This window comes from Crinia signifera, chromosome 7 (assembly GCF_055691185.1).
Source record: "Crinia signifera chromosome 7, ASM5569118v1, whole genome shotgun sequence".
NCBI classification, from domain to species: domain Eukaryota; kingdom Metazoa; phylum Chordata; class Amphibia; order Anura; family Myobatrachidae; genus Crinia; species Crinia signifera.
The window spans coordinates 196,729,239-196,742,074 of record NC_139223.1 but is presented as its reverse complement, the minus strand read 5'-3'; the positions used below and the strand labels follow the sequence as shown (position 1 = coordinate 196,742,074).

General features: G+C 45.4%; 1 protein-coding gene and 1 long non-coding RNA gene across 3 annotated transcripts in view; one reads left to right on the top strand and one right to left on the bottom strand.

Annotated features, from left to right (window-relative positions):
* Positions 1-12,836, top strand: part of MYO3B (myosin IIIB) — a 70,004-nt gene that overhangs the window by 15,089 nt on the left and 42,079 nt on the right. Inside the window, exons 5-6 of the mRNA XM_083152174.1 lie at positions 6,046-6,092; positions 8,259-8,423. Of these exons, the coding sequence (XP_083008300.1) occupies positions 6,046-6,092; positions 8,259-8,388 (177 nt within the window). The 3' untranslated portion in view covers positions 8,389-8,423. The remainder of the gene's footprint in view (positions 1-6,045; positions 6,093-8,258; positions 8,424-12,836) is intronic.
* The window catches only part of LOC146019696 (uncharacterized), a 36,023-nt gene that overhangs the window by 13,043 nt on the left and 10,144 nt on the right, over positions 1-12,836 (bottom strand). The window lies entirely within an intron of this gene.

Sequence of the window (12,836 nt, the reverse complement as noted above, 5' to 3'; positions counted from 1 at the left end):
CCCCCCTTGCGGGCTCGCTGCGCTCGCCACGCTGCGGGCTCGGCACAATAATTTATTCTCCCTCCAGGAGTGTCGTGGACCCCCAGGAGGGAGAATTTGTCGGCATTTCGGCGGTCGGGATTCTGGCGTCGGGATTGTGAATGCCGGGATCCCGACCGCCGGGATTTTAACTGCATCCCGTCTGTGCAAATGTACGTAACTCTGAACCTTCCACGACTCTGTGACAGGATCAGGTCTCACACCGTCCCTGAAAATGCCTGGGCAGGCCTGAGTATTGCCAGACACTCCCAGAAAATGTCAGGTTACCACCCCAAATGTCTTTCTGTCCGTCACATTGCGAGAGATTGTGAATAAATGTCATTTTGCTATTTCTGTTGCTACTTGAACTCGCACATTCACGGTATGATACGTACACATGCGCACTCAATTCAATAATTGATAGGACTGTGAATTCGCACAACAGCAATCAACTCTGAATAACCCCCCAGGTAGTCATTAACAGGCACAATGTAATCAGGAACACCGCAACAGGTTTAAACTGATCAAGAACACAGCAAAAGGCGCAAAGCTATCAGACATAGAACAAGCAGATACAGCGGCGGATCCAGGAGAAAATTATAAGGGGGGGGGGGGGGGGGGCAACATGATAGGAGAGGGTTAGGGAAGGGGGGTGTTAGTGGTGCCAGTGTACATGCTAAGAGAGTGGCAGAGAGAGGGCAGGAATGGGATTAAAAATAGGCCCTGGCGTTTAAAGTACACAGGCCCACCCTGGTGACAAATGTGAAGGATGTAGTTGTGCGCATGCCGAAGATGTGCTCCGTAAAAGGGGGTGTGGTCAATCAAAAGGGGGTGTGGCCTTGAGTTTAGTGTACCACTCCATATACAACTTCTACACATTATGCAACAAAATACTAGACCCATTTTACTAGCCCCTTACACATGATGCCAAATGGAATGAGCCAAAATTCCCATAATGCCACACGGATTGTGCCAAAATTCATATAATGCTACAGGGATTGAAAAATTCACAATATGCCTCATAAACAGCGACCTTGCATGCCAAATGCGTGCATTAAAAACTTACACCATAATGCCCATTACATGTTAAGCCACGCACCCTAATGTCCATTGTGTATTATGCCAAAAACCATAATACCTATTAAAAATTATGCTAATTATGCTAAATATGCTTACCTATATGTTAATTAAGCTTACCTACATGTTAATTGCCATGGGTTCCATGCTTGTTGCCATGTGGGATTACATGCTCATTGCGAAGTGGGAATACATGCTCGCAGTAACTGGGGGGTACCTGCTGCCGGGCAGAAGTGACAGCCACTGACAGCAAGGCAGAGAGCGAGAGGCTGCCCGGCTGTATTCAGAGCACTGCAGATCCCGGCTATTTGAAATAATACCCTTTTCACACCATAAAATGCAGGGACCTACCGGGAATATGATCCCAGGATCATGCAGGGACATTCCCGGGTTGACCCCTTTTACACCAGCCTAGTCCCTGCATTTTCTGGTGTGAGACCCCCCCTTTAACTGGCTATATTGTTTAACCGGTTATATCTTCGGAACCAAATTACCCATTTACATGAGACCAGTATCATCTTGAAGAGTGGGCTTCAAATGACGTTGGTCCTGTGAAACTGGACCATTTGTTTCCAGAGATATCTGCCCTCAAATAACACGAACAGCCATGAAATTACGTGTGAACAAAATTAAATAAACTGCAAATGGGTTTGCAGCTGTGTATGTTTTTGTGGGCTACCAGACTCCCAAACCACAAACTACACACAAAAATGGAACCACACCTCAGCACTACCCCGATTACACATAAATATATATTATTAGACCTAAAGATCTCATATTTTGAAAACTTTGGGTGGATTTCCTGGATCTTCCGTTTTCTACCATCTCTGAAATAAAAAAAATCGGTTTACCTGCAATATCTCCGGAACCAATTGACCCATATGGACCAGCCTGGTATCAAATTGAAGGCCCCACGATTTGGGTTCAAATGAGCTTTGTGATGCCAGGGGGGGAACTGGCAGCCGTCAGAACTGGATGGGGGTGGGAATTAGCGGGTCCCATGTTATCCTATAGGAAATACGTTCCAGCTTTGCCCAGCGGTATCTCCGGTTCCCTTGGAAAGTCCTGGTCCTCAGCTACAATATGAGCTATGTCAGATATGACAGGGGGGGCACGTGCCTGGGTACCCCCCCCCACACACACACACACACTGAATCCGCCCATGAACAGGGTTGGTGGATGAGTCCAAATCGGAGCTGATAGGGTCATCTGTGCAGGGACAGATTAAACAATGGGCCTGATGGAGCTGTAGCTCCAGGACCACTCTCTATATATGACCATTTTATAGATGAGGACTGGGGCTTTCCATCGAGCCCAGCCCTGCGTCGCTAGCCCCAGGGAACCTGAGATTCCGCCAGGCAAAGCTGGAACCTTTTCCCCACAGGATAACATGGGACCTGCTAATTCCGACCCCTACCCAGTTCCGATGGCTGCCAGTCCCCCCCCCCCTGGCATCACAGAAGCTCGAGGTTGATCTCATTCGAAACCCAAAACACTGGGCCTTCAAACTGATGCCAGGCTGGTTCAGAGATATTGCGGGTAAACCAATTTTTCTATTTCTGAAATGTAATTTCATGGCTGTTCATGTTCTTTGAGGGCAGATTTCTCTGAAACCAAATGGCCCAGTTTCATGGGCCCAAAATCATTCGAAGCCCACTTAAAAGTTCTCCAATATGGTACTGTAAATGTAAATGGGTCAGTTGGTTCCAAAGATATAGCTGGTTAAACGATATAGCCGGTTAAAGGGGGGGGGGGTGTTTCTCTCCCCTTCACACCAGAAAATGCAGGGACTAGGCTGGTGTAAAAGGGGCCAGCCCAGGAATGTCCCTGCATGATCCTGGGACCATGCATTTTCTGGTGTGAAAGGGGTATTATTTCAAATAGCCGGGACCTGCAATGCTCTGAATATAGCCAGACAGCCCCCCGCTCTGCCTAGCTGGTGTCAATGGCTGTCAATTCTGCCCAGCGGCGGCTATTCCCCCTTGGCAGCGAGCATGTAATCCCACATGGCAATGAGCATGGAACCCCTGGCAATGAGCATGGAATCCCTGGCAATGAGTACGTAGGTAAGCAGCACTTATGTAGCATAATTTTTAATTAGCATCATGGTGTTTGTCATAATACATAATGAAAATTATGGTATGCGTCTTAACATGTAATGGGCATTATGGTGTAAATTTTTAATGCGTGCATTGTCCCTGTTTGTGAAGCATATTGTGAATTTTGGCTCAATCCATTTTGTATAGTGTGTATTTTGACTCAATCCATGTGGCAAAATGTGAATTTTTCCTTAATCTGTGTGGCATAACGTGAATTTTGACTCAATCCGTGTGCCATAGTGTGAATTTTGGCTCAGTCGGTGTGAATTTCGGCTCATTCCATGTGGCATAATGTGTAAGAGGCAATTACAGTATTAGGGGGTTACTATTGTGTTGCATGATTTGTATAAGGGGTATATGGTGTGGTAAACTTACTGTAGGTGACCACATAAAAGGTCCTGAAATGTTGTCTACCAAGTTTTGGCTTTCAGTATTTTTTTTATGACTGGAATGCCGCCTCATCCCGCAAGTATCTTAGGACATATAAGGAAGGAAGGAAGGAAGGACTCGGGAGCAGCCCTGCTACCTAGCAGAAAAGAAGAACGTGGGGCGCTCAAAGGTGTACACAATATCAAACAATTTATTAAAACACAAACACACATAAATAACACATTACATTCATTTTAAAAATTAATTCATGCACAATGGATGTGTAGAGATATGCACGTAGTTATTTTTTCTTGTACTATAGCCCCTTTATTACATATTGTCCTCATCTCCTTTATAGTTGCAATTAATTGCCAATTGGAAGGCTAGTCTTTTACTCAATAGTAACTTTGTTGTAAATAAAACTGTCCAATCTCTCAAACTGAGTACACACTGTCAAACCCAGAAAATACCACAATGTCTCTAGGTCAGGGTGGGCGGCAGTGTCTCTGTGTAAACGTTTATATATTCCCTAGCAGGGTTGAATTGCTGGCAAATTGACCCGGGAATTTGTCCCTGGAACCTTTCACACCAGCGCTAGGCACGGGTTGTCCCCGGACCCAACTCGGGAATTTAGGCTGGTGTGAAAGGGGTATAACTTTAATATTGGCTTCAAAATGTTCTGCAAAATAATTCTGGAAAGCTTGAATATTATGTGCCTGCCTGATGCGGAGCATTTTCTCACTGTGCATGTTTTGAATCTGGGCGTATGCAGACATGTGTGATCCAGGTGTAAGGATTTCAGTCACATTTACACCTGTAAATGAGGAGATATAACAGGGCTGTTACGGGGTAATCTGGCATAGGCAAAGCTCATGGTGGAAGTGCTGCTAGAGAAGCGAGCCATGCAGTGAGGGATGTGCAGAGACCCTGTTACCAGGAGTTTCAGTGGTACTAAGTATAGGCTTCTGCAGGTGAGCACTGATGATGATGATGATGAGAAGCAATCCAGAAATGTACAGAAAACACGCTGGGTGTTACGTAACTTACTAGGAGGTGACTACACAGAGGACTGGAGATGCTCTTTCTTTTGGGGCTATCTTGTGTGTGTTGTGGGTATGGTTACATTTGATGCCCTGCTTAAAATGGCATAAACTGTAGAGTTACTGGGCAGATCATCTGCCAGATCTGGATGGTTGGAGTGAAAATCTGGTAACCGATAAGAGCAAATGACAAGCAACTATTTGCTCCGCAAAAAAAGAAAAATCCTGTTATTCAGACAAATTGGCTAGATACTGGATTGTCATTCCAACCAGCCAGATCTGGCAGATGATCTGCCAGATAATTCTGTGGTGTATGCCCACTATAGATGTAAAATCTGCACATACCACAGGGAGATGGTGCAAGGTCTGACGGTGCGACATAGAGTGGCAGGGAACGGCTCACCAAGTGGTATTCCAGCATCTATAGTGGGTGTGTCAGTCCTGGCACAGCGATCACAGGGATGCGTGTACACCAGGGGAAGGGCTGCTACTGGCATGACTGTATTTATTTGTGAATTTGTTGCCTACCCCTAAACATGTTCCACCAGTGGCATATGCAGGTCTCCTCTTCCATACACCATATGGCCCTAATTCAGGTTGGCTCAGTAAGCTGCAAACATTGCAGCTTACTGAGAACACAGCCCTTTTCATACTTCCGCGAGCAGGAGAAATCATTCGATGTTCGCGGACCATCGAATGATTTCTCCTGACTTCCCAAATAAAAATCATTGAAAACTGACTGTTATTTACAAGCGCTATGACGTAGACAGGGCGGGCGGCCTCCCAGAGGCATCGGCCCGCGTATCCATGGGAGCACCCAGCATTTTCATGGGAAAGCTCATAAAATGTTCCCATTGGCGAGCCCCGTTTCACCCCCATCCACCCCGGCCCTCCCTCCTCACAGCAAATGGCCTGGCGAGTGTTTAACTCACCAAAGTTGTTCATTTGCGGGATCCGCACATGCGAAAATATTTGCCCTGTTCGGAATGATTTTGAATTAGGCCCTATATGTGCTGGAAGGGCCACTAAGCCCTTCACTTAATTCAAGCGGTCTTAAAGTTCCTTTCTCTATTTGATGACCCCAAAGCTCCCTGCTTGGTCTATTTAATACATCTCCAACCTTTCCCTCCTTCCTCCATTGTAACAGCCCATCTCTCCATCCCCTCTCTTAACTCCGAGCTGGCTGAACATGTGCCTATGCCCTTTATCAGTTGCTTTCATATCAGGATGTCTCCTTTCACGGTGAATAATTGATGTGGTTTATCAAAGAAAACCAACATGCATGCTTCATCAGGCTCACTTGAGCCCTTTGATCAAAAAAATTATGCTTTGACTTGTGATATTATCAGCATCTGCTTGCATTCAACACAAAATCACTTTGAATTAAAAATTAACGACTCCCTGCTTAGCTTCTGAAAGCGTGTTCTTGGTCCTTCCCGCAGGGAACTCTAGAATATCAAGGGAGCAAGAGGAAGCCAAGAAAACTTGGGTAAATATCTATCCGAATTCTAACAACTGTAAACAGAAGTCCTTTTGTAAAATGGAAAATTTTCAAATATTAAAATTGGTTAATATTGGCCCCAGGATGTGTAACTGGCTTTTTACTAACAAGACTAACAAGTACAGAAAAAACTACCTGTACAGCAGTAAAGAATTTGCATATTTTATATATATATGTATATATATATATATTACATTGTACAATGCTTTGAGGGAAATGTGAACTTTGTTTATGACAAATTATACTTTATAAACTCCAGTCCTGGACCACCTGCTAGGTAAGTCAGTGTGCCCCCCCCTGCAGCCTAACCATACCCCCCCCCCCCCCCCCCACTTAGCCTATCCCTATTAACTCCCCTATATTCCACCTCTACCACAATCCTGAACAGTAATTCCAATAGAAAATCCTGTCCCAGCGGCTTCTTCTTCTGGCATGGTGTAATGTAAAGTTAAGAAGAACAACTGTGGACATTATGTGTATAAGGGACATTACTGTGTGATTTAATATGAATCAAGGGTACTACATGCAGTATAATGTGTATACGATTGTGCTACCATGTGTTGTGGGACCATTATCCCTTTATGGGTGGTAGGGCACAAATTTCCTGGCACTGTCTAGGCTTTGCCTAATAGGGGGGAAGGGGAGGTGGGGGGGGGGGGGGGTGTTAGGGGAAACAAGTTCCGCCACCTCTCCAGGACCACTTTAAGCCCTGCCTATACCCATATATTCTTACATTAGGGATGCGGAGTCAAATTTCCAGCACTGATCTTCTAATCCTGAATACCAATATGCCCAACGTATACAGACCCTTATTCTGGTTCACTCGCAAAGGCAAATTCCTTCTCAAATGGACAAAACCATGTGCACTGCAGGTGGGGCAGATATAACATGTGCAGAGAGTTCCAGTTGGGTGAGTTATTTTGTTTCTGTGCAGGGAAAATAGTGACTGCTTATTTTTACACTGCAATCTAGATATCACTTTGAAGTAAAACCCCTCCCAAATCTAATTCTCTCTGCTCATGTTACATCTGCCCCCCCTGCAGTGCACATGGTTTTGTCCATTTGAGAAGGAATTTGCCCCAGAATAAGGGCCATAGACTCTCACTATGTTAGCACAGGCTGTGGGCTATATATATACTGCCCCCTGTCCCTTCTCTAATATACAGTAGTTCCACTGGTTCCCTATGCAGCCTACTGTATTTAGCATTAGAGGCCCATTGTGGTGAGAAGTCTGATTTACTTCTCACTGGGAAAATATCAGTTATTGCTACAATTGAGCATAAACATTGCAAGGACATCTACACGATAGCCACTGACTCCTGCAACACTGAGCTGTTTTTCTATTGGCACCAGATGTATCAAACTTCAAAAAGTAATATAGCGGAGAGTGGTAAACAGCCAGCCAATCAGCTTCTACCTGTCATTTTTCAAACCCAGCCTGTAACATGACAGGTAGGAGCTAAGGGGTAAATTTACTAAGATGGGAGTGCTATTGAAGATGGGATGTTGCCCATAGCAACCAAACAATCAGAATCTACTTCTTATTTATTTAGTACCTTCTGGAAGATAATAGAATCTAAAATCGAGCTCCTATCTTAGTAAATTCACCCCCAAGAATCCGCAGATGGAAGATTACTATATGTATGTGGTAATATAGCATTTAAGCAGATTGAGGTTGGTATCGCAGATGCTTTAGTGATGGCATTTGAGAGATTCTTAGCTCCTTCAGTGGTGGCGCTGCCAGTGCGGGTTCCCCTGTAATATTTCCAGGCATACCATGATATCTAGGTGCGCATCAATGGTGCTGCACGACCAGTGGCGTAGCTCAAATTGTTACGCCCCCCCCCCCCCCCCGCCGGAAATTATAGGCAGCCCCCGCCACTGTGCACTACCACTACCCCCCATAACAGTATAAATATAAAATAATGTATAAAAGAACATAATAGACAAGTTAAGTAGATTGCCCTCTCCCCCAATAACAGTATACATAATATATAAATGAACATAATAGACAGGTTAAGTAGATTTTTTTTTTTACAGTGAAAACTTTATGTAAAATAAACAACACGCGCACACACACACAGACACACAGATGTTGTAGGCTTATTCTCATGTAAATGACTGGTTTTAATATGTGTTTCTTGTATGTTATAGCCAAGTCAAAGTGTTAGATGGAGAGGATGAATATTACAAACTACTCTCAGCTGCTGACTCCATTCCTGAGGAGGATCTATCTGTCTGCTCCCCCTTAGCACAGCAAGGATTTTTTTTTGCCTCCAACTAAAGTTCTGTTCGCTAATCCAGCCTGCCGCAAAATGGGTAAGAACGTTTAATGCTTACTGCAGGGATAATCGTGTTTTCGATAAAGATTAATATGTTTGTGAAAGCGTAAATCCTGTGTATCCTACAGCTGAAATATTGGCATCCGCAGTATGGGATCATGAGCTTGTTTTTTGGTTTGCCGTCTTCTAGATCAACATGAAACTTGCTAGCTCGGTGCATTCATTCATCCTTATTAAAGATTGCCCTTGATGAGGCATTTGTGACGTAGACATATGTGAGGTAGACTAAAGAATGTGGGATGTTTTCCAGCACATTGATTATAATTGAATCAGCTTCATAATGCAAACCCCGAACTTGTAAAAATGTCACATAATTATAAAGAACTAGATGATGTGCGACACTGTCATAACTAGGGCTCTGCAGCCCAAGTTGTGGCAGGGGGAGCAGGCTCCATAGGGCGCAGGGTCCCAGCGCTGTAACCTGCGGGAGCCGGAGGAGGGATACATGGGGAGGCAAAGTGGTACCTTGGCAGCGTGAAGCGTCCGGGGGCTGTGGGTGTAGTGGTGGAGCGGGCAGTCTACAGTGTCCGGGCAGCGCTGAGTGAGCGGACACTGCGGACAGCGGCGGCATAATTTGAAAATTCAAAAGTTAGGCCGGCCGCTGATTGTCTGAGAGTGCTCTCTCTCTCTCTCAGCCAATCAGCTGCCTATCTTTTGAACTTTCTATTTCTTCTGCCGCTATCTGCAGTGTCTGCTTACTCAGCGCTTCCCGGACACTGCAGACTGCCAGCTCTGACCGCTGCTGCACCCACAGCCCCCAGGCACGTCACGCCTCCCCCTGTATCCATCCCGGACTGCCCGGGGGGGCAGAGACTGTTTTGCAGGGGGAAGAACATTTTCTAGTTATGCCACTGATGTGCGCAGTCTATCCCAGGCCCACATTGCTGTAAGGCAGTTCTACAGAAGCACTTCTGGCTGCAGGAACCGTGGGGCAACAACTCTGCTGCCTACAGGGTTCTGTGCCTAGGCGCGCAGTTGCACATCTCAGTTACTGCCCTGCTCAAACCCCTAACAATGTTCTTCCAGCTAATTAATTTTGCCATTTGTGTACATTTTCAGTAATAAAAAATCTCTCAAATCTTGGTTGTTGTATTGTCTAAATCCAAGTTTGGTGGTTTTCCCTGTATGTGCTCAGCATACTACATGGAATAGGCAATGTCCATGTTGTGATATCTAAAAGGCTAACTGCTCCTCACCTCTATGAGCTGAAGAACCACCAGTGACTAGTGGAGGACACTTGACGGACCAAATGACTCCTTAACAGAAAGTGAAAGCAATGTTTGCAGGGACACTGATTTGTTTCAAACTTGCTGGATATGGAGAGAGGGAGCTGTGAAGACAGAGATTGGAGGTAGGGACTGATAGGGACTGGGGTGAGGTGAAGAGTTTGTGGGCTAAAAACTGTCACAGCTCACAGTGAAAGTAAAAACTGTCACAGCTCAAAGTGAAAGTACATCGTAGTGGCCGTCATTTTGACGGGATTCTATCTAGTATATTCATATTATGTGATTTTTAATAATCTAACACTCTTTAGCACTTTACTTGCTATCTCTCAGTAGTGGGTTCCCTTTGGGTTGGTTTAGTTGGTCTAGCTTAGAGATTGGGAGGGGCCCTAGATTGTACACCCTAATCATCCTGTGAGGTGCTACCTGCTGAGACTTGTAGTGCAGCAAGGAGGAAAGTGCAGGTGCACACTCTAATTACAAATGATAAACGTATGAATAATATTGCTATGTTGCATTCAGAGGCGTAGGGAGGGCGCCGATTGGTCGAATGGCGCCGCCGGCCCGCCCCCCCTCCGCAAATGATACCTGCAGTTCAAGCAGTGGCATAGCCACCGCGTGAGGCAGACCCCGCGACTGCTTGGAGGAGCAAGAGCCAGCGGGGTCTGCGGTCGGCGCATTTAGTTATTGCTCTGTGCTCTGCTCCGGGCCCCGCTGCTGACTGACAGCTTGAGCTTATTGTAACTTGCGACACCCGGCAGTGTGCTTTTCTTTAGACGCAGCCGCCGGTGGAGTACTTATACTAAGCTGAGGCGTCCCGTCCTGAGTGCTTATTGTAAGCAGCACTGCCCTGCACCTCCCCGTCACCCGGCTGGCTGGTCTTACTGCTCTACATCCCCCAGCCGCCTGAGCAAGGGGACGGAAGCCTGGGCAGAAGACACTGCTACAGCAGCTGCCTGTGTTGGGAACATGAGCTACTGTAAGCAGGACTCTGGAGAGTCACCTGACCAGGCCACCACCTAGACTAGCACCTTGACATTTATATAGGGGTGAAGGGTTGACCATTAGGGGACAGCAACATGGCTCCAACTACTGTATACATAAATTATATATACACAGTCACAGTGTTACAGCGTCTTATATAGCACAGCAGATTCCTTTACATTGTCTTATATAGCGCAGCAGATTCCGTTACAATGTCTTATATAGCGCAGCAGATTCCGTTACAGCGTCTTATATAGAGCAGCAGATTCCATTACAGCGTCTTATATAGTGCAGCAGATTCCGTTACAGTGTCTTATATAGCGCAGCAGATTCCGTTACAGTGTCTTATATAGCGCAGCAGATTCCGTTACAGCGTCTTATATAGCGCAGCAGATTCCGTTACAGCGTCTTATATAGCGCAGCAGATTCCGTTACAGTGTCTTATATAGTGCAGCAGATTCCGTTACAGTGTCTTATATAGCGCAGCAGATTCCGTTACAGTGTCTTATATAGAGCAGCAGATTCCATTACAGTGTCTTATATAGAGCGGCAGATTCCGTTACAGCGTCTTATATAGCGCAGCAGATTCCGTTACAATGTCTTATATAGCGCAGCAGATTCCGTTACAGCGTCTTATATAGCGCAGCAGATTCCATTACAGTGTCTTATATAGAGCGGCAGATTCCGTTACAGCGTCTTATATAGCGCAGCAGATTCCGTTACAGTGTATTATATAGTGCAGCAGATTCCGTTACAGTGTCTTATATAGCGCAGCAGATTCCGTTACAGCGTCTTATATAGTGCAGCGGATTCCGTTACAGCGTCTTATATAGTGCAGCAGATTCCGTTACAGTGTCTTATATAGCGCAGCAGATTCCGTTACAACGTCTTATATAGCGCAGCAGATTCCATTACAGTGTCTTATATAGAGCGGCAGATTCCGTTACAGCGTCTTATATAGCGCAGCAGATTCCGTTACAATGTCTTATATAGCGCAGCAGATTCCGTTACAGCGTCTTATATAGCGCAGCAGATTCCATTACAGTGTCTTATATAGAGCGGCAGATTCCGTTACAGCGTCTTTCTTATATATTTTAAATGCAACATGCCAACACATGTTAGCCACGCCCCCAATTCATTACGGGGGGGGGGGGCGCAAAATATGCCCTTGCTCCAGGCACCATGGCACCTAGCTACACCGCTGGTTGCATTTCAGAGGTTCTTAGCATAATGATGGCCATTATTATGGGCCTGCCCACCGCGCCCAAGTGACTCAGTCAGGTCTCTAATACTACTATGGGTCAAGTCCATGGGACCCCCCAAGTCAGCCCAGCAGAACCACACCATGGCGTCACATTGGTGTAAAATGAAAGTGATAGTAAAGGGATATAGGGAAAATGATGTGATAAGTCTTACATAAGTAAGAGGTAATGATAAAATGTGAAAATAGCTCAGAGGTTGTCCCATGCCCTACATAAACTTAAACCCTTAGAATGTTAGGGATCGAAGATGAGGTTACCTGGTTACCTGGATATGGTGGGTAAGCCCATAACCTTGACCAAATATATGCATTATTTAATGGCGAAATGTATGACAATTCTATTGTGTAATGTTTGAATAGTGCATCTGCCCCTTTTTTCTTTGTGTGTGGCACTAAAAGTCTCAGCAGAGTACCACCTCTCATTACATGTGGTTAGAGCAGCGGTTGCCAAACTGTGTGCCTCAGGGCATATGCAAGGGTGTCTCGGGTTGGTGGGCCAGGACCAAAATAAATGATTTATAGTTAATTTGATAGGTAATCATACAATATGTGGACAATTAGAACTACAACTACAATATGTCCACCACCACATGACAGAACCCAAGGGTGACAGTTAGGCACACTTTACTTAATTTAATATATAGTCCAGCATCTATTCTTATCGCAAGCTGTTCCCAAATTGATTGATAGTAAGCTGTCATTTGTGGGGTCATCCAGATGTTTTCTGATAGTGTCTGAGAAAACACAGGCGTTCCCAATCGTTTGCTGTGTCATCAGTCTTGATCAGCCTGTTTCTATCGCACCCACTGAGTAGGTCCTGGGCTACGCACAGACTGCACGCAGTGGGGAAATCATTCAATGGTAAATGAGTTGCGATTGGATTTGCAGCTATTCGCCGGCCTGAGATACTCTGCAAGCCGCT